An 18,855-nucleotide genomic window follows, 5' to 3' on the forward strand; every position below is an offset into this window, starting at 1 on the left:
AGGATATTCCTTGTTGTCGACTCCTGGCCCAAGGTCCATCAGCCCATCTCCCTCTACACTATTCCGGCTATAAATAGGAGGGGTTGGTTCCAGTACAAACCACATTTATCCTACAAACCATAAGAACAGATCCTAGCACTTAAAAAAAGTTAAATTAGCACATACCAAAACAAAAGATACATAAAGTAGCACTTTTGAATTATATTAGCACATGAAAATTAATCAAGATAATTGATTTTAGCACATATTTGAATGATATCAACACTTTTTTTTTAATCAGCACATTGAAAACAAAAGGAAGATCCAAATAAAGAATTAATTGCTTGTTAGCATATTTATAGGAATTCAATATAATTGATATTATTTAGAATATTATTTTATCATTGCTCTATAATTGGTTGAATGCCACGTGACACTTTTTAAATGGTTCTTACAGTTTGTATGCGAAATGTGGTTTGTATTTGATCCTACTCCATAAATAGGAACCTTCATGTACAAGTTAATTCTATTCTGTTCTCTGCTCTCTCACTACTAATCACACACTTATTTCCTCAAAACGCATACTTATTCTCACGCCGGAGAGTGGTTAAGAGGAGAACCCCCTATTCCCCTCCTCTTAACGAGCTTAACGGGGTGTTTAGTGTTTTGCAGGAAGATCAAGCTCACGGCTCAGGAAAGATCAAGAAGATTAACCTTATTGTCGAAACATAAGCCCAAACTAATCCCCAGATTAGTTCTGTGTTTCTTCACTCACCTAGGCCAGAAGCCCGTGAACACTCGCACAAAGGCACGCCAATGCGGTGAGGTAAAACCCATTCAGTTCAAGGATCGAACTAGCGATCGCCGCCTACTCGCCTAGTCTTCCATCATCACCAGGTGCCGCTGAAAACTAGTGGGGAGAAACAGAAATTGAACTTGAGTCTATTGGAAATCCAAATCTCTCTCTTTGCACTCCATCACAGGCTGATTAGCTATAGCCAAATATTGCTATTATTATTTTTCATTATTCCTCATTGGAAGATTATATTCCTGTAAATAAGTCGTTATAGGTTTTTTTTTTCTCCTTTCCAAAAAGGAAAATGGAAGTGCATCTAAGTCTAAATGTTCAATGAAGAAACACTGACCTTAACAACTCTGGAAACTTCAACGATCAATGACCCGAACGTGTGGCTGCAAAACAGAAACACCGTTAGGACTCGTTACAGGAATGGGGTTATTCCTGTAACCACCCTCCGGCGTGAGAATAAGTATTCGTTCTTTTGGAGAAGTATATGAAGGGAAAAGTGTATGGGAATTAGATGATCGTACCTTACGTATTTGTCTTTATTTATAGGTTCTCAATTAGGGTTTCCCTTATTTTAGGATGTGCTCCGATAAGGTGGAGATTTACATGATCTTCCCGAAAAGTGGGAGATTTAGTTATGCACCTTCCTTATAGATATGGAAGGTTCTAGAATAATTCTGGGTATTTATGTAAATATAAAAGGTTGTAACCGGGTCGGGTGAGCGACGCGGGTCACACCTCGTCATGTCCCCCCAGTCCGAGCTCATGGAGGGAGTCCATTAGGTCGGACTAAGAGAAAAAGAAAAAGGGGAAACTCGTAATGATTTGTGTGACGACCTTTGGAAATGACGGCGAAAATAGCGGATGTGACAGTTGGGTCATCTCGTCAATGACAGCTGTCTTTTCCCGTGATTGACACGTGCGTCGATTCGTACACATTTTTGAATTTGAAAAGTTTTCGTATCTTATAAAAGACGATGCTTTAAACGGATGTTCAAGAAATCACCCCCAAATTACTCTATCACCATCTTCTCTATTCAATGGCTTCAAAAACGACCGAGTCCTCTTCCGCCGCTTCCATGGACGTACTACTGTGCAAATGGGGCGTGATGTCTTTCAACAATTTGGTCCATGATTATGGCATTAGGGCTGAATGGAATCCTGTGTTGCCGTCAAAAACCGACACCGCCTTTCCCCTGAAAGCAGGTAAAATCACTTTGTTTAGTGATTTTTTCAAGTTTTGCAACTTCCGGTTACCCATCACCAAATTTTTGAAATTGGTGCTTGATTTCTACCGCATCCACATTTCTCAAATACATCCTCTTGGCCTTGTGAAACTTCGACAATTTGAGTATGCCTGCGTAGCTCTTGGTCACATCCCAGAACTGATCGTCTTTAGGGCTTTCTTCGTACTTGTGTGGAAATCCCCTTTCTTTACCTTTGATCGGCGGGATACCGAAGTATCATGTCTGAGGGAGATCCCTACAAGTTCTAGAGACAAGGATTGGAAGAAAAAATTCTTCTACCTGGATGCCAGTGCTATTCCCGGGGAAATGCATTGGCAAGATAAAGGACCGAAGGATAAAGTGAAGGATGATGCTCCCCCTGCAGATTCGTACGCGTCAAATGCGCTGTATGTAAAACTGTGTGGCCGCCCCTTTGAGTGCACTATTATTCCAGAAGGGGCGCTAGTGATGGCCGGTATGAGCCTGTTATGGCCGGATATAAGGCGTTATCCCTCATTCCAACGGGAAGATGGAGGTATGTTTACATTACCACACCTGGTTAACATATTTTTAAATCCGGTATTAATTAAATCACGTATTTTGCGCAGGGGAGTGGGGGATGTTTGACTTTGTTGATCCACCACGTCACCTGGCGTTGAAACCCAACGACCGGAGACTTGATGAAGGGGAACCAGATGTGTTGAAAGTGCATCTGGAACAATTTCTTCTACCGGCGATGCCAACGGATCCCTTGGAGTATATCGCTCCCTTGTCGGGTATGGCGGCCGCTACTTCAGCATCATCAGAGAAGAAACCTATTCGGCTAAAGCTGTCTGGGAGAAAACCTGCAGCACCCACTGTCAGCGTGCCCGTGATGGAAGAGACGCCCAACGCGAGTCGTGAAGTTTCCTTAGCTTCCGACCTGACCAGTCCTGGCCGTGCTTCGAAAAAGAGGAAAATCTTTGTGGCACCTACGCTGAGCGCGTTTCAGGCGGTGCAAGCCGCATGTGCAATTTCACCAGGTATTTTATTTTAAATAACCATATGGCATACTAGTGTCCCTGCTGATAGCGTCCGTCTGGTCTTGTGGTGCAGGTACCTTTGCGGGAATATCATCCGGGGGTGTGCCATCCACTGTTGTTTCGACTATGGCGGCGTCTTGTACTGGTAGTACCAGCATGCCTACGAGTCCACAAGTTTCAGCGTCATTCGCTCCCGCTGTGAGCTGCATCATGCCCATTCCTAGTTCTACGGTATCCATAGCCGTAACTTCCGAGCCGCTGCCCTCGCTTCGATCAGGTGGTTTTGACACAACCCTTCCTGAATCGCCCAAGGACATGTTTGCTGGTTTTGACACCAATGCTGCTGCCGCGTCGACCGCGCATGAGGCAACTAGCGTGGGTGGAGGCGATAATCGTGCGTCGAGCAGCGGCATTGCTGACGATGGTGCCCGCTTGATTGATGATTTGTTTATACCTACCGTTTGTTGGGATCCTCATGCCCAGGATAAACGTTACCAGCCTCAATGGAAGATTGCTGAATCTTCCCGACTTATCTTTCCTCCAGTTGTCCAACATTGGGTTGAGAGGGCGTACCCCCCCGCTGAAGCGGCGTATGTTGAGGGGTTAAACAATGAGGATTTGATGAATTCGTCTATATCAGATTCTGTGACCCTACCTCGCCGGTTGGTAGAGATACGGCGCCGGTGGGTGCGTGATAACACCCAACTTCATGAGGCCCGGGTCATTATCCAAGAACTGAGGGATGACAAGCATCGCCTCGAAAGTCAACTGCAGACCGCTGGGTTGAAAGAGGCCCGATTTCTGTCAGAGAAGAATAAGGCCGAGGAGGATTTGCGGAGGGTAACTGAACATCTCGCTGAGGAAAGGATCTTATGGGCCCGCGATATGGCGGAAAAAGATAGGGTTTTGGCTCAAGCGAAAAATGTACAAGAGGAGTTGGAACGCAAGGCTGTGGCAGAGGCTCAGAAGGTGAGACACGAGTTATCGGCCCAATTGGAAAAATTTCGTGTTGACACTGATTTTGTGTCCCAGGTTCAGGAGCGGTACCAGGATTTGACGACCGAAGTAGAGACCTGTCATACCAAGATCCGACTGATGCAGGGAGAGTTGGAGGAGCGTGAGGCAAAATTCAAGGAGATGCAAGATCATTGTGATTCCCTTGTCACCCAAAACAATAAGCTTGCTGCATCGTCGTCTTCAAAGTTAAGGGAGGTGGAGGACGCGCTGGCACAATCCCATGCAGAGATCGATGATTTGACCAACCAGCTAGCGGCTATGCGGGGAGACAGGAATTGGTTGATAACTAATGGGCTAGTGGGGGCGTTCGAATTTCTGCGTGAGTCGTCCCACTTTACTAGCCTGATTGACCGTCTTTCCGCCGCTGCCTACCAAGCTGGTCATCATGATGGTGTACTTAAGGGCTACATGGACTGCCAGCAAGCGGAAAGAGTCCCGCCGGACTTCCAAACCCTCAAAAATAAGTTACAGGCTGATATGGCGAAGGCTCTTGAAGCTGCGTACACCGAACCTCTACCTTGCTATGGCGATCTGATGGATAAAGTTAATGAAGATGGAATAGACTCGCTACGTCTGATGCTGGACCCTGCGGACGAGTCCGAAGAAGACTGACCATTCCGTTATTCATTTGTTTTGCTCGTTGTGTACTCTTGCTGATACTGTTTAAATTGGGTTTAGTGCCCATTATCCGTTTTGATTTGACAGCCAAATTAATGCAAATGTCATGATTTCTGACACCGCCGTCGTTGAAAATATGACTCTGTGATGTGTGATGATTACTTTTAATTAATATACCTGATGTCATCACTGTCAAAACTTGTTAACTACTGCTATAAATTCACCCTTCGTTTCCATTCTTGTTTATGTTTGTGCCATGGAAAGAAAACGATACCGGCACAGGCTTTCCGAGATCTTTCGGGTGCTTGACGCTGCTGATGGCCTTTTGATGTTACAGCATCCGGTAACAAGATCAATGCTTAGGAGCAGACGACCAATCCCAAATGCTGCTCCGGTTCGTGCCAACCGAGCATGTCAAAGCCTTGTTATCCCGGACCCTCAACCAGAGGATCCCAGAATGCAGCTATCGGCTGATGTGTTGACTGACTTGATCCAGGTGGACCCTGAACGGCGATATCGTCTGACCTACCAACGTCAGTCCGGTGGTCGGACGAAGGGGCAGCCGACGGATGCCTCTGGCTTGATGTTCCGAATGGTTGGTGGCTCAACTGCTCCCTTGGTCGTCAACCCTGTGGTGGTGGTGGAAGACGATGATGATGTGGGGGTGCCTACCCCTGCAGTGGTGACGGCACCCATCTTTCATCAATAGGTGTTTTATGAACATGTTCTGTATTTTGGTTCCCTTATGTTTGGTTTTTATTAAAAACAGGGACAAGTACTTGGTTTTTGATTTTTTGAGATAGGCTATGTATATGTAATGATGCCTATCTACTTTTTGAGGCGGTTTATGTATCTATTACCAAGATACCCGCCGTAAGCGCTTGTTATAGTTACCCTATGACTTATAATGAAAAATATTTCGTGTTTAAGGGTGTTGTTTTTGTTTCTACCGGATAATGCATTCATTGTGCGATGGTAATTTTTGTAATAGATGAACTTGCATCTTTATTAAACTTGCATTAAAAAATAAACGAAGAGTAAAAATCCCATGATGGGTTACAAATGCGAACTGGAAAAGGTAATTGACTCTTGCTGTTAGGAGCAAGGCATTACAAATAGCATTTCTTCAGCTGTGCGATGTTCCAACTGCGCGGGACCGGCGTGCCATCTAGTCGGGACAGGCGATAGGCTCCTTTGCCCAAGTCTTCCTGGATGACATAGGGACCTTCCCAGTTGGGGCCTAGTTTTCCCGTTGGTTCCGCTCGACTTGCTTCGTTGTCGCGCATGACGTAATCGCCCACCTTGAAACTTAATTTAGACACCCGCTTATTGTAATACTTTTCCAGTGCTTTTTTGTACCGTGCCTCGCTAATGGCGGCCGCCTCACGCCTCTCTTCCAATAAATCTAGGCCCTCTCTCAGCGATTGGTCATTGTTATCTTTTACTTCGAGACGGCGTAACGATGGTAACCCTACCTCAGCAGGTATCATAGCCTCCATTCCATAGGTAAGGCTAAATGGTGTTTCATTGTTGCTGGTCTTGGGCATTGTTCGATGCGCCCAAAGGACGTGTGGCAACTCCTCCACCCACGAGCTTCCCTCGTGTCCCAGCCGTTTTTTGATACCTTCTAACAAACTTCTGTTCGTCCGCTCTACCTGCCCATTACCCTGTGGGTGTGCTACCGACGTGAAGATCTGCTGAATGTGGAGATCGGCACACCATTCTTGAAAAATTCTATCCGTGAACTGCGTCCCATTGTCACTTACCAGGTAGAGCGGTAGGCCAAACCTGCATACAATGTGTTCCCAGAGAAACTTTTTGGCGTTTTCTGCCGTTATCTTAGCCAAGGGTTTTGCTTCCACCCACTTGGTGAAGTAGTCCACCGCCACGATTAAGTATTTTAATTTCCCGGGAGCGGGCGGGAAAGGTCCCACAATATCTACAGCCCATTTCTGAAAAGGCCAAGCCGATGTCACCGGTACTAGACTATTTTTGGGCCGAATTGTTTGAGGGGCAAATTTTTGGCAGCTGAGGCATCTTCTCAGTTCTCTGACGGCGTCTTCATGCATCCCGGGCCAGTAATACCCCGCGCTATGAATTTTAGCGACCACTGCTCGAGGACCCGCGTGTATACCGCATATACCCTCATGTATTTCACTGATGAGGTATTTCGCTTCAACCGGGGAGACGCATCGTAGGAGGGGACCTAGGTAAGATTTTCGATACAGGACACCATCGCTGACCTCGTACTGCAGTGCTTTCGTTTGAATCTTTCGTGCCTCGCCCTTGGCGGGAGGCAGTTCGCCGGTTTTGAGAAAAAGCAGGATCGGGGTATACCAACAGGGTTCTTCCATTGTGACAGCGGAGACGCTACGCGGTTCAATTGAAGGTGTCTGTAATGTCTCAACCTTGACTTCCTTTTCCATGCCGGAGGTGGCAAGTTTGCTTAAGGCGTCTGCTATCTGATTTTTCCCTCTGTGCACGTGGTTGAGCGTGACTTTATCGAAAGAGTTCATGAGCTCTTTGGTTTTTGCCAGATATCTCGCCATTGCCTCGTCTTTTGCTTCATATGTTTCGTTGACTTGATTGTTGACCAGCAGTGAGTCGACGTATGCGTCGACCCTGGCTGCACCCATGGATTTTGCCATTCGTAGACCAGCCAGTAGCGCCTCGTATTCCGCCTCGTTATTGGAGCACTCGAAATCAAAACGTAAGGCGTACATTAGCCTGATTTGGTCCGGACTTATCAGCATCAAACCTGCCCCAGACCCTTTACCACTAGACGATCCATCTGTGTACAACTTCCAAGTCTGCCTCGCTGTGCTCGTTTCTGGTATGTCTTGGACAACCGGGTCCGTGACTACCTCTCCTTCTGGTATTTCGGCTAAGAAATCGGCGATAACTTGTCCCTTGACTGCTGTGCGTTTCTGATATTCGATATCCAGGGCTCCCAACTCGATAGCCCATTTAGCCAATCGACCCGAGACCTCAGGTTTGTGCAGGATCTGCTGTAGCGGGTAATTAGTTAAGATCTGTACGCGGTGTGCCTGGAAGTATCTTCTTAATCGCCTGGTGGCGTGTACTAATGCTAATACCAGCTTTTCCAGTGTAGGGTAACGTGTTTCAGGCCCCGCCAACACCCGGCTTATGTAGTATATGGGTGTTTGTTTCCCTTCTCGTTCAACCATGAGCACCGCGCTTACCGCTGTGTGGGCCGCCGCCAGATACATTTTTAGCACTTCGCCGTGTCTGGGCGCGGTCAACGTGGGTAGTTTTTCTATGAACCGCTTCATTTCCTGCAAAGCTCGTTCCGCTTCTGCCGTCCATTTAAAATTCTTTTTGTCGAGGCAATCTTTCAGCGTTTTTATAAACGGCAGTGATTTTTCAGCGTGCCTTGCAAGGAACCTGTTGATTGCTACCAGTCGTCCATTTAGGGCTTGAGCTTCCTTCAACGTTCGGGGGGATGGCATCCGCGATATGGCGGTTATTTTTTCTGGGTTGGCTTTAAAGCCGTTGTGGGTAACTACTACCCCCAGAAATTTTCCCTCTTCAACCCCAAAAGAGCACTTCTTTGGGTTTAACTTTATGTTATGCTTTCTGAGCCGCTGGAAAGTTTCTTCTATGTCTGCCAACATTTGTTTCTCTTCGCTGCTTTTTATGACCAGGTCGTCTACGTAAACTTCCAAGTTCCGCCCGATCTGTGTTTCGAAAACCTTATCCATGAGGCGCTGGTAGGTGGCTCCCGCATTCCGTAGCCCAAAAGGCATTTTGGTGTAACAAAAAATGCCGACGTCGGTGTGAAAGGCTGTTTTTTCTTCGTCTTCTTTGGCCATCTTGATCTGGTGGTATCCCTTATATGCGTCTAGAAAACACTTGTATCGATACGGTACCAGGGAGTCAACTTTTAAATCAATTTCCGGCAACGGGTATGCGTCTTTCGGGCACGCCTTGTTCAGATCCTTGAAGTCAATGCACATCCGCCATGTGCCATCTGGCTTTTTAACCATGACCGGGTTAGACACCCAGGTATGATACTGTGTTTCTCTGAGGATTCCAGCTTCCACTAACTTGCGTACTTCCTTAACGACCGCTGCCCGGCGATCCGGGGCCATACTGCGTTTACCCTGGGCGACTGGCTTAATGCCTGGGAGCGTGGAGAGCTTATGTTCTGCTTTATCGCGAGGGACTCCGGTCATGTCGGCGTGCTCGAAAGCGAATATGTCTACGTTTCTTTTTAGCAATTGTTTCAAATTGCTCTTTACCTCTGGGGACAGAGTATCGCCGATGGTGACCATTTGATCCGGGTGGCGTGTGCTCAGTACCCACCTCTCTGGCCCTGTAACCCCTGCGGGGCCTTGACGGCATCGTTTGGTGTCCAATACTTCTCCAACTCTATCTCGAAACACCGTGGCAATACCTTGCGGTGTTGGGAACTTCATAAAACCTCTTGCCGTGGAGACTATGGCGTCTAACTTCCCCAAAGTGAACCTTCCGATGATTACATTGTGATATGACTCGGCGCGGACCACGAGGAAAGTTAGTAGTATTGTTCTTTCCTTGGGTGCTTGCCCGAAGGTTACCGGGAAGGTGATTTGACCAATGGGATCCACCTTTTCCCCTGTAAAACCCTTAATGGGAGCATGTACCGATTCGAGCAGCTTTTTATCCTCCGGTTGCATTCTATCGAAACAGTGCTCGTATATGATATCCTCTGAGCTTCCGGTGTCAACCAAAATTCGCCTCATTCGGTAATCTCCTACTGCCGCGGAAACGATCAGGGCGTCCGTGGTAAGATGCAAATCTTCCATTCGTGGTTCGATGGTCATTGTTGCCAACATCCAAGGCTCGAGGGTGGAGAAACTCCGTTTAGCCCCTCTTCCTATACCAGCATGGACCATGTTTAACTCTCGCGGCCTTTTTCCTGCCGCCTTGTCATTTTCCTCCTTGACCACCGGCGGACCCTGCTTGATATCTCGCACCAGATGTGCCAACTTTCCTGACTTTACGAAGTACTCGATTTGTTTTTTAAGCTGGAAACAATCGTTGGTGTCGTGTCCACTTCCCTTGTGGTATTCGCAGTACTTGCTCGTATCCTTGTTCGGGTTATCTTTCAGCGGCTTTGGTGGGTTGAGCCTGAGGTTTTCCGAGGCCAGAATTTCTGCCGGGGTCTTGCTTAGATTGGGATATTCAGAACGGGGTTTTGACGTTTCATTTCTTGAGTATGAGCTCCGATGCTTATCGTAACGCGAGTCTCTGTCGTTCCGCTGATATCGGTCTCCCCTGTGTTTACTTTTAGACCCCCGATTGTCTTTTTCTTCTTGGTTCTTCAAGGCTTCTTTCTTTCTGTTAGCCGCGTGGCTGGCCGCTACCGCTTTTTCTTGTATAACGTATACTTTGGCAATCCGCAGTATCTCGTCTATGGTCGGGGGTACCCCGTCCCTTCCATGCAACGTTCTTAGTAATTCGTCATCATTAACCCCCTGGAGGAAAGCTCCGCATGCCAAATCGTTAGTGACACCTGGTATCGCCAGGCTTTCTTTATTGAACCTGATGATAAAATTCTCTACCGTTTCGTTGTCTCGCCGACGGATATGGAGTAATTCATTCCTATCTTTCGTATGTCGGCGCTGTTGACTGAACTGTAGGATAAACTTTGATTCCAGATCCTCGAAACTGTCTATCTCGCCTGTGGGTAAGCTGTCCCACCATACTCGCGCTGCTCCTACTAAGGTTTGTACGAACATTTTGCACCAAAGGGGCATGGGCCAACAAGCCACCTCACCCGCACTCTTAAATAGATTAAGGTGATCATCCGGGTCGGTGAGGCCGTCGTACTTGCCGACTGTTTGGGGCATCTTTGGTTTTTCCTTAATAGGGGCTTCGGCGATACGGCGTGTAAATTTAGATCGGAATGTTGCATCTACTGGCTTGTATGGCTTGGTTAACTCGTCCTCTTCTAAGTTCACTGTTTGTGCCGGTGGGTTGTTTGCACCCGGGGCGGGACCTGTTCCTGGACCGGAGTTTTCAAAAGGAGTAAACCGGGGTCGGACCGCGTTTTCCCTGTCGTGTACGGGTTCAGTTGACGCCTGAGTATACATTGGTTGTGGACTCGGAAAGTTCCACCACGGCGGCATGTAAGCCGCGTAGGGCGACTGTGACATCCCTTGTGTCATTCCCTGAGGGGGATAGGCTGTTCCCCCGTATGATGGTAAGTACCCGAAAGGGGGCGCGTAGCAATATCCCGGGAAATATATCTGATTGCCTGGCGTGACAGGGGCATTCATTACTCCCGTTGGCATGATGACCGGCTGATGAGGCGGGGTGGACAATGCTGCCGTGAGTGCGGCTGAATACAACGGTGGCATTGGGCTGGAGATCAACGGTTGGTAGTATTGGGGAGTGTTGGTTCCAGGTGCTAAGATGCTAGGACTCGCCGAGGTGATGACTGGGGTGGAGAAAAGACGAGAAGTCTGTGAAGAAATAGCAGCCCCTAGGGCTGAAGTGCCGCTGCCTGCTCCCTCCACCCTTCCGGGTTGTGTTTGTGAGGGCATGTAAAAGTAAGGGTTTGTAACCACGGCCTGGGAAGAGACGGTGGTAACGTTACCAAACCCTGGTGGTGGCCCCTCCGCCTCGAACTCCAAATCTAACGATCTGGTAACGGCCGGTGATGATACTGGGGCGGTTACGCCTCCCGCCCCTAGCGTCAGATTATCATTCGTCGCTCTTTGACCAGCCATGTTCTGATCACTTGCCATGAAGCTCTTTGTTGTTCTTGCTTGGTCCCACGGATGGCGCCAATGAAGAAACACTGACCTTAACAACTCTGGAAACTTCAACGATCAATGACCCGAACGTGTGGCTGCAAAACAGAAACACCGTTAGGACTCGTTACAGGAATGGGGTTATTCCTGTAACCACCCTCCGGCGTGAGAATAAGTATTCGTTCTTTTGGAGAAGTATATGAAGGGAAAAGTGTATGGGAATTAGATGATCGTACCTTACGTATTTGTCTTTATTTATAGGTTCTCAATTAGGGTTTCCCTTATTTTAGGATGTGCTCCGATAAGGTGGAGATTTACATGATCTTCCCGAAAAGTGGGAGATTTAGTTATGCACCTTCCTTATAGATATGGAAGGTTCTAGAATAATTCTGGGTATTTATGTAAATATAAAAGGTTGTAACCGGGTCGGGTGAGCGACGCGGGTCACACCTCGTCATTCAAAAACTTACTTTTAGCATTTAAGGAACACTTGTGTCAACAATAAATTTGATGGCTACGTCACAACACAAAATTAATAAACGCAGTTATGAAAATTAGAATTAAGTGTCACAAATTTGAAATTAAAGTTAAACTTTGTACGGCAGAAATCATGAATGATCAAAATTAGTTCAAAGAAAAAATATCGGTTAAATATAGTCAAGTAAAACCCACAGTTAGCTAATCTAGACACAGCAAAAACTGGTAGTATAGAAATAGGGGCAGGGCCGACTCTCTTAATTTTCAGGTTACCTTTAATAAATACATGTAGTAAATATTTAATACAATACACATAATTATAAATGTATAATATTTTTTTATTTTTTATTTAAAACGGCGACATTCCTGTATTAGGCTATCGCACTCCCCAAATTGGAGAGCCTCGTTATTCCACTTCGGTCAAACTATGTTGTCTTAACCGGGCCCACGTTGGCTTCAGAGTTTGGCTTGGACGTTCCCTGGGAAAGCATACCGCCGACTGCTACTTGACAGATGTTGTGTCATCACAACAAGAGCTGAACACTCTCTGGCGTAACACACGGTCATGTGAGACGAAAATCCGGGTGGACTGATCAGGATAGAACAGTTTTATCAAATGTCGAAAGACACTGATGAATCGAATAACCTACAATGTACAATGCCCTAAGTTTAAGTCGAGTTAATATTAAGCTTGGCTTGAGTCAATAAGACACTGATGAATCGAAGAACCTACAATGTACAATGACTGAGTTTAAATCGAGTTAATATATTAAGCTTGGCTTGAGTCAATAGCATTTCAAGCCCACACATGTAGTATTTTTTTTTGAGCGATCGACATAAATTATTTTATTCATTGTAGCAAGATGCTACTCACTATACATACAAACATTCATCACCAATACATGTAGTATTTAATCCGAGCCAGAAGCTCAAATAGTATTCACCTCGAATCAAACTTTAGACTGATAAGTTAACCATTTTCTTTAAAAAAAAAACAACTTTTGTGTGATTCTATTTATACATGCCTCAAGGCTTAAATTTTACAAAGTGTGGAATGATATATATGTGTCAAATGATATAGGTTTTTTTTGGGTTTTGGGTGATGTAGTGAGTTTATTTTGTTGTGTTCATATTGGTTCTTGCGGTTTTCGCAATAAAGTTGATTCTCGCATGAAACCCTACCCTATATAGGAAATGAAATAAGAAATAGAAAATGTACTTAAATTATTGCACAATCATATACTATATGAGTTAATCACAAATGTTAGGAACTCAAAGCTAAATTCAATTAAATATTTAACTAGTTTAATACCCGTCCGTTGGACGGGCTACGTTGATGTATTATATAGTAATAACATGAAGGAAAATATGAACACAAAGAAATAAAATAGAGTGTCAGATTACACAAAACTATACAAACAACGTGATAAACAAAGCTAACATATATTAAGCGGACACAAAATTACACAATATGACAAACAAAACACTATTCTTCAATTTATAATCCAGAATAACATGCCTAGCATAACAGTATACAAAATCATCTCTTAATAACTCTTATGTACCAAAAGAAGTCTCATGTCTCAAATGAGAAAAACAAAAAACAATTGTATTATACATGTACAAAGATTCGGCTTCCATCAGCAATATAGGGGTAAGTTCACCAATTTGTGTATGGTTTATTTGTGATGAGACCATCTAATTTGTATCTTTTGCAAAGATCATGCATTTTTTCAATTTTTTTAATCCTTTGTCATCAGATATATTTACATCATTGAAAACAACTTCTAGAGTAATGTTTGCTAATTCATTAAGCTTTTTATTTTCAACATACTACGCAACCTGACTCTTAATGTTCTTCATATGATCACTCGTAATGTTCTTCACATGATCAAGCATTGCCATAAATCATTGGTTTTAAGGGGTCACTCAAATTTCCACTACACTAGTTCAAGAAAAATAGCTGATCATCATACGAGCAATTGATAACATTATTGTTTTACCAACAACCAACAGACTTGTAGCAACTCCCTCACGACCAATCCATTTAGGGTGCGTTTGGTTTGTAGGAATTCAATGGAATTTAATAGAATTGGAATCTAAATTTCATCTCTTAAGATATTTTGTTCACACAATTTGTTGTTATTGGAATTTCAATTCCAATCTTCATGTGTTTGGTTGACAAGAGAATTGGAATTGGAATTCAGCATGAATTCATTCAAATTCCTTTAACTAAAGGAATTCAAAACCCTTCCTATATGTGAAGAAATTAAAGTAAATTCATTGAAATCTTCGATCATTTCGACCCACACGTTTCAACCCAAACGGTTTTTACCCGTACCGTTTCAACTCCAATTGTTTAGACGCGACCCGTTTGGAACCGAGCCGTTTTGACGCAAACCGTTTTGTCCCGAACTGTTTGGAATCGAACCATTATGACACGAACCATTTGGGTTTGGAACCTAACTGTTTTGACCCGTACCGTTTCGACTCGAACCGTTTTGACGGGAAATGTTTGGAACCAAACTTTTATGACCCGTCCTGTTTGACTCGAACCGTTTTGACGCGAACCGTTTCGAACCAAACAGTTTCGACCCACCATTACGACCCGGACCATTTCGACATCGTTTCGACGCTAACCGTTTCGACCTAAACGTTTCGGACTGAACCATTTGACCCGTACCGTTTCTACCCGAACCGTTCCAACTCGTACCGTTCAACTCCAACCGATTTGACGTGAATCGTTTTGACCCAAAGTGTTTTGATGCGAGCCGTTTCGACTTGTACCGTTTCCACCCGAACCGGGGGTGGTGGGTGCCGGGGTGATGGATTCCAATTCATTTGACAACCAAATACATAAAAAATAGAATTGAAATTCCAATTCCAACCATTTCCAATTGGATTTTTTAAATTCCAAATCCAATTCCTTTCAAATTCTAATTCCTATACAAATTCCAATTCCAAAACATTTCACAAACCAAATGCACCCTTAGTCATCTATTCCAATAGAGATTTGACTATGATTAAGAGAGAAGATAATTTTCTTGACTGGTATTGTAGTTTCTTTCACTAGGCATGAGAAAGTACGTATCTTCATATTTTCTTAAAGCATGGGTGGGAAAAACAAAATATAAATGTTGAAGTTTTCGGAGCAAAATAAAGCGGGGCAACATTGAGTTACGAGAGAGAATCAAACGGTGAAGATGATACGTATCAGAATTCAAAATATCAAAAACCTAATGCATCCGTAGACAAAAACAGAATTCAAAATATCAAAATCGAAAACCTAAAATATGAGTTACGAGAGAGAATCAAACGGTGAAGATGATACGTATCGCCTACAGTCTTCACGATTACATCCAAGAACGATCCCTGATTAGAACCTTCCGGTTGAATATGATCTCAGAGAGATATGACTTTACAATAGAGAGCCGGAAGTTCGACGCTGATGCGGCTGTTGAGGGAGTGGTGGTGTGACGGTTGTCGATCCATTCTTGTCGTTGTGGTGGTGGTTGTGCGATGATTGTCGTACAATCATAGGTGGTGATGCTTAGGGTTATCTAAGTCAAGGCGATTAGAGTTAAAGAGGAGATGGGGATTGCAGAGTGGAATATAAGGGAGTGTAGAAGCAGAATGTGGGCGGATTGGTTCTGGCAGCAGTTGAGTTTTCCGCTGTCATTGTACAAACACCCATAAACCCTAGTTTTTCTAATTGAAGAAGGAACAATTAAGGAGGTGAAGAGTTTACCAAGGATCACAATTGAGGATTGAACAATCAGGGGAGTGGATGAGGCTTGATGAAGAATCTATTGACTTGACTGCTCGAATGGTTCTTCAAGAATGCTGGCGTACATTATATAACATTACTTTTCAACTGAACTGATAGCACTATCCATATTTGTAGGAGTGGAGATGATGGGAAGGAAAAGGTGGAGATAACTGCAAAAAAACTGCCCTGAACTACTACTGCCCCTTTTAGCAGTTAATTTTGTGAGTTTAAAAGGCTGAGATTTAATCTCAGCAAGATCCAATGGTCAATATTGATTTTAAAGTTCGTTACACTTAATGGGTTCCATATATATATATAATGAGTTAATCACAAACGAAATAGTTTGAGAGTTCAAGTTTTATGATGAAAAATTCTATAGATTGAGAAGCGAGTTAAATCCGCATGGCATGCCGTGTTACGTTTTTGTCCCACCCTAACCCCCCTCCCTTTGACTTGTCACAAAAGTCAACATCCCACTTGTATACTTTACACACATTTCAACACAAACCAAACTTCTGCGATATTTCTAACACAAATAATACAATTACTTATAAAAACCTAAGCACCATATTCTATTCCATATCTATATTTATATCTATATATATCATCTTCCTCTTCAACTCTTTATACTCAAAAAATCTTAGTTAACAAATGGCGGACTGGGGTTTACAAGCTGTCATCAGACCTAAAGAATATGATCATCAACATCTTGATCACAACAACTTATTTGGATCCATTGATACCAAGAAAGAATATGATCAAGCTCTTCTCTTTTGTTACCCTCATCTCTTTGATAATAATCATCATCATCATCATGACCATGTTGTTACAGATGAAGTTGACCAACTTTACAAGCCTGTTTATCAGACCATTGATCATCATCATGGTTTTGATCAAGAAATTCAACAAGATCAAGAGCAAGATATCAAGAATTTTTGTGGGTCTGCTCCTAAAACCTCCCAGCTTGCACCAAAGCTCAAAAAAAGGTGTGCTTTTGTGACTATTTTTCTTTTCTTGAAATGTTTACAAACCCTACATCTAGCAAGTATTAGTGACATAGTTAAACCTATTAATTATTAGTGACACTTTTTTTCTGAGCAGGAAGAATCAACAAAAGAGGGTGGTGGTTCAAGTAACAGCCGATGGGTTGTCTTCAGATCCATGGGCTTGGAGAAAATATGGTCAGAAACCAATCAAAGGCTCAATCTATCCAAGGTACATACATACATCTCGTTCCAATTGCTTAAAGGTCACTAAACGGGCTATGTTTGTCGCTATAATCGGTTTTATTTTGTGAATAAAAAGTGTGGTACATTAATTAGGGTGCAAGTCTTATATGACAATATTGATGTAGATTAAAAGTAGGATTACAAGACTCTTCAGATCATTATATGTGTTGCTATAAGGCGTCTTTATTATGTATATAAGAAAATAGGGCCAAACTCAACGCTTTAGAATGAAAAAATTAATTGCAGCGCAACTTGTTGCCCGTTTACCTGCTATTCTTATGTAATTTTTCTACTACTTGTTGCCCGTTTACCTGCTATTCTTATATATTTTTTCTACCATTTTGAAGGGAAATCATATAGCTCTTTAAAAAAAATTATCAATAAAACATTTTATAGCCGTTAAAGAAAAGTTGATTAATTAGTTGGGTCACAAATTAGGGATTTGTTTTAGTGTGGCAATATTAAAGAAAAGTTGATTAATTAGTTGGGTCACAAATTAGGGTTTTGTTTTAGTGTGGCAATACATTTTAATAGTTTGATGTTTAAACTCTACAGAAGCTATTATAGATGTAGTACTTCAAAAGGTTGTATGGCAAGGAGACAAGTTGAGCAAAGTTGCACTGATTCAAGCATCTACATTTTAACCTACACCGCGGATCATAACCACTCGCAACCTACTCGTCGCAATTCCTTAGCTGGAATCAACCGTAGTAATCGAGTCAAGGCTATCCCAAAGAGTCCCACCAGTAGTGACTGTGGCAAAACTGTCACAATATCAAAAGACTCCCCCTTTCACTCTCCTACAACCCTTTCAGTCTCATCTATTGAAGATGAAGTCCTCCAACATTCAAACATCACACACGAGACAACATTTTACAATAAGTTTGACAATAATCAAGGACTAGATATGATGCCAGCAATCAATGACAACGACTATATGGTTTTTAGTGACGATTTCTTCGACGGTTTGGAGGATTTGGGAGGGTATAAAATGGAGTCATCGTCGACGAAACAATTTCTTCATGTGTTTTGTTAGTATGTGAATGTATATGTTAAGTTGTTTTTTTTTTTTTCTATTTTGTTTTGTAAATTTTTAATAGGTGTTAATTAAAGTTCAGTATAAGATTTTGATTTTTATGTTTTTGTGTTTACATATTATAATCCGTAAACCATAAAACATGTAAATGTTAATTAAATCACGACAAAAGGAAAAAAAACAATCAACAAATGTAATAATAAGTTAGGTTCTTATTGTAATGAACTAATGAATATTTAACATTTATAATGTCAAAGAGGTCACTTATTATGTATGCATAGACCATTCTTTTTTAATCTTTGATATTACAGTTACAATCTGAGGCAAAAGATCAAATACAAATAATCTTAACATACTAAACATACAAATTGAAGGAAAACCCAAAAAGATAAGGTGACATTTTTGTAATTACCACCAACTATCAAAGTTACAACCAAAAATACCTAAAAAAACACAAATTTTTTTTTTTAACATTTTTTATTAAAAACCCGCTACATTTCGTTAGCAAAAAAAAAAAAAAATTTTTTTTTGGCTGCTACTAAAAGTAGCGATTTTTTAATAAAAAATGTTAAAAAAATAAAATAAAATAATTTGTGTGTGTTTTTTTTTTATTTTTTTAGATTTTTTAAGGTTTTTTGGGGGTTTAGTTTTTAGCATTTTAGCTTGGGTGGGGTGGGGGGGGGGGTTAGGTTTTTTTTAGGTTTTTGGGGGTGGGGGGGGGGGTTAGGTTTTTTTAGGTTTTTGGGGGTGGGGGGGTTAGGTTTTTTTTTAGGTTTTTTTTTGGGGGGGGGGGTTAGGTTTTTTTAGGTTTTTGGGGGGTGGAGGGGTAGGTTTTTTTTAGGTTTTTGGGGGGGGGGGGTGGGGGGTTTAGGTTTTTTTTGGGGGTGGGGGGAGTGGTTAGGTTTTTTTAGGTATA

At 42.9% G+C, this 18,855-nt stretch overlaps 2 protein-coding genes across 2 annotated transcripts; both read left to right on the forward strand.

Annotated features, from left to right (window-relative positions):
• Positions 1–1,851: 1,851 nt before the first annotated feature.
• Positions 1,852–4,939, forward strand: LOC110864422. Its single transcript, XM_022113479.2, has 3 exons — positions 1,852–2,545; positions 2,619–3,032; positions 3,106–4,939. Exons 1-3 carry the CDS (start codon positions 1,864–1,866, stop codon positions 4,659–4,661), a joined length of 2,652 nt encoding a protein of 883 aa, XP_021969171.2. The 5' UTR covers positions 1,852–1,863; the 3' UTR covers positions 4,662–4,939.
• An 11,331-nt stretch (positions 4,940–16,270) lies between these two features.
• LOC110864423 (WRKY transcription factor 22) lies at positions 16,271–18,040 on the forward strand. The gene is made up of 3 exons (XM_022113480.2): positions 16,271–16,660; positions 16,776–16,889; positions 17,459–18,040. Exons 1-3 carry the CDS (start codon positions 16,326–16,328, stop codon positions 17,937–17,939), a joined length of 930 nt encoding a protein of 309 aa, XP_021969172.1. The 5' UTR covers positions 16,271–16,325; the 3' UTR covers positions 17,940–18,040.
• The last annotated feature ends 815 nt before the right edge of the window (positions 18,041–18,855 follow it).

The sequence above is a fragment of the Helianthus annuus genome, chromosome 6 (assembly GCF_002127325.2).
Source record: "Helianthus annuus cultivar XRQ/B chromosome 6, HanXRQr2.0-SUNRISE, whole genome shotgun sequence".
NCBI classification, from domain to species: Eukaryota; Viridiplantae; Streptophyta; class Magnoliopsida; order Asterales; family Asteraceae; genus Helianthus; species Helianthus annuus.

Coding starts and splice junctions, on each gene's coding strand:
- LOC110864422 (XM_022113479.2), top strand. CDS start 1,864: ATGGACGTACTACTGTGCAAATGGGGCGTGATGTCTTTCAACAATTTG. Junction 2,546..2,618: donor ATTCCAACGGGAAGATGGAG/GTATGTTTACAT, acceptor TATTTTGCGCAG/GGGAGTGGGGGATGTTTGAC. Junction 3,033..3,105: donor CGCATGTGCAATTTCACCAG/GTATTTTATTTT, acceptor CTTGTGGTGCAG/GTACCTTTGCGGGAATATCA.
- LOC110864423 (XM_022113480.2), top strand. CDS start 16,326: ATGGCGGACTGGGGTTTACAAGCTGTCATCAGACCTAAAGAATATGAT. Junction 16,661..16,775: donor GCACCAAAGCTCAAAAAAAG/GTGTGCTTTTGT, acceptor TTTTCTGAGCAG/GAAGAATCAACAAAAGAGGG. Junction 16,890..17,458: donor AAAGGCTCAATCTATCCAAG/GTACATACATAC, acceptor TAAACTCTACAG/AAGCTATTATAGATGTAGTA.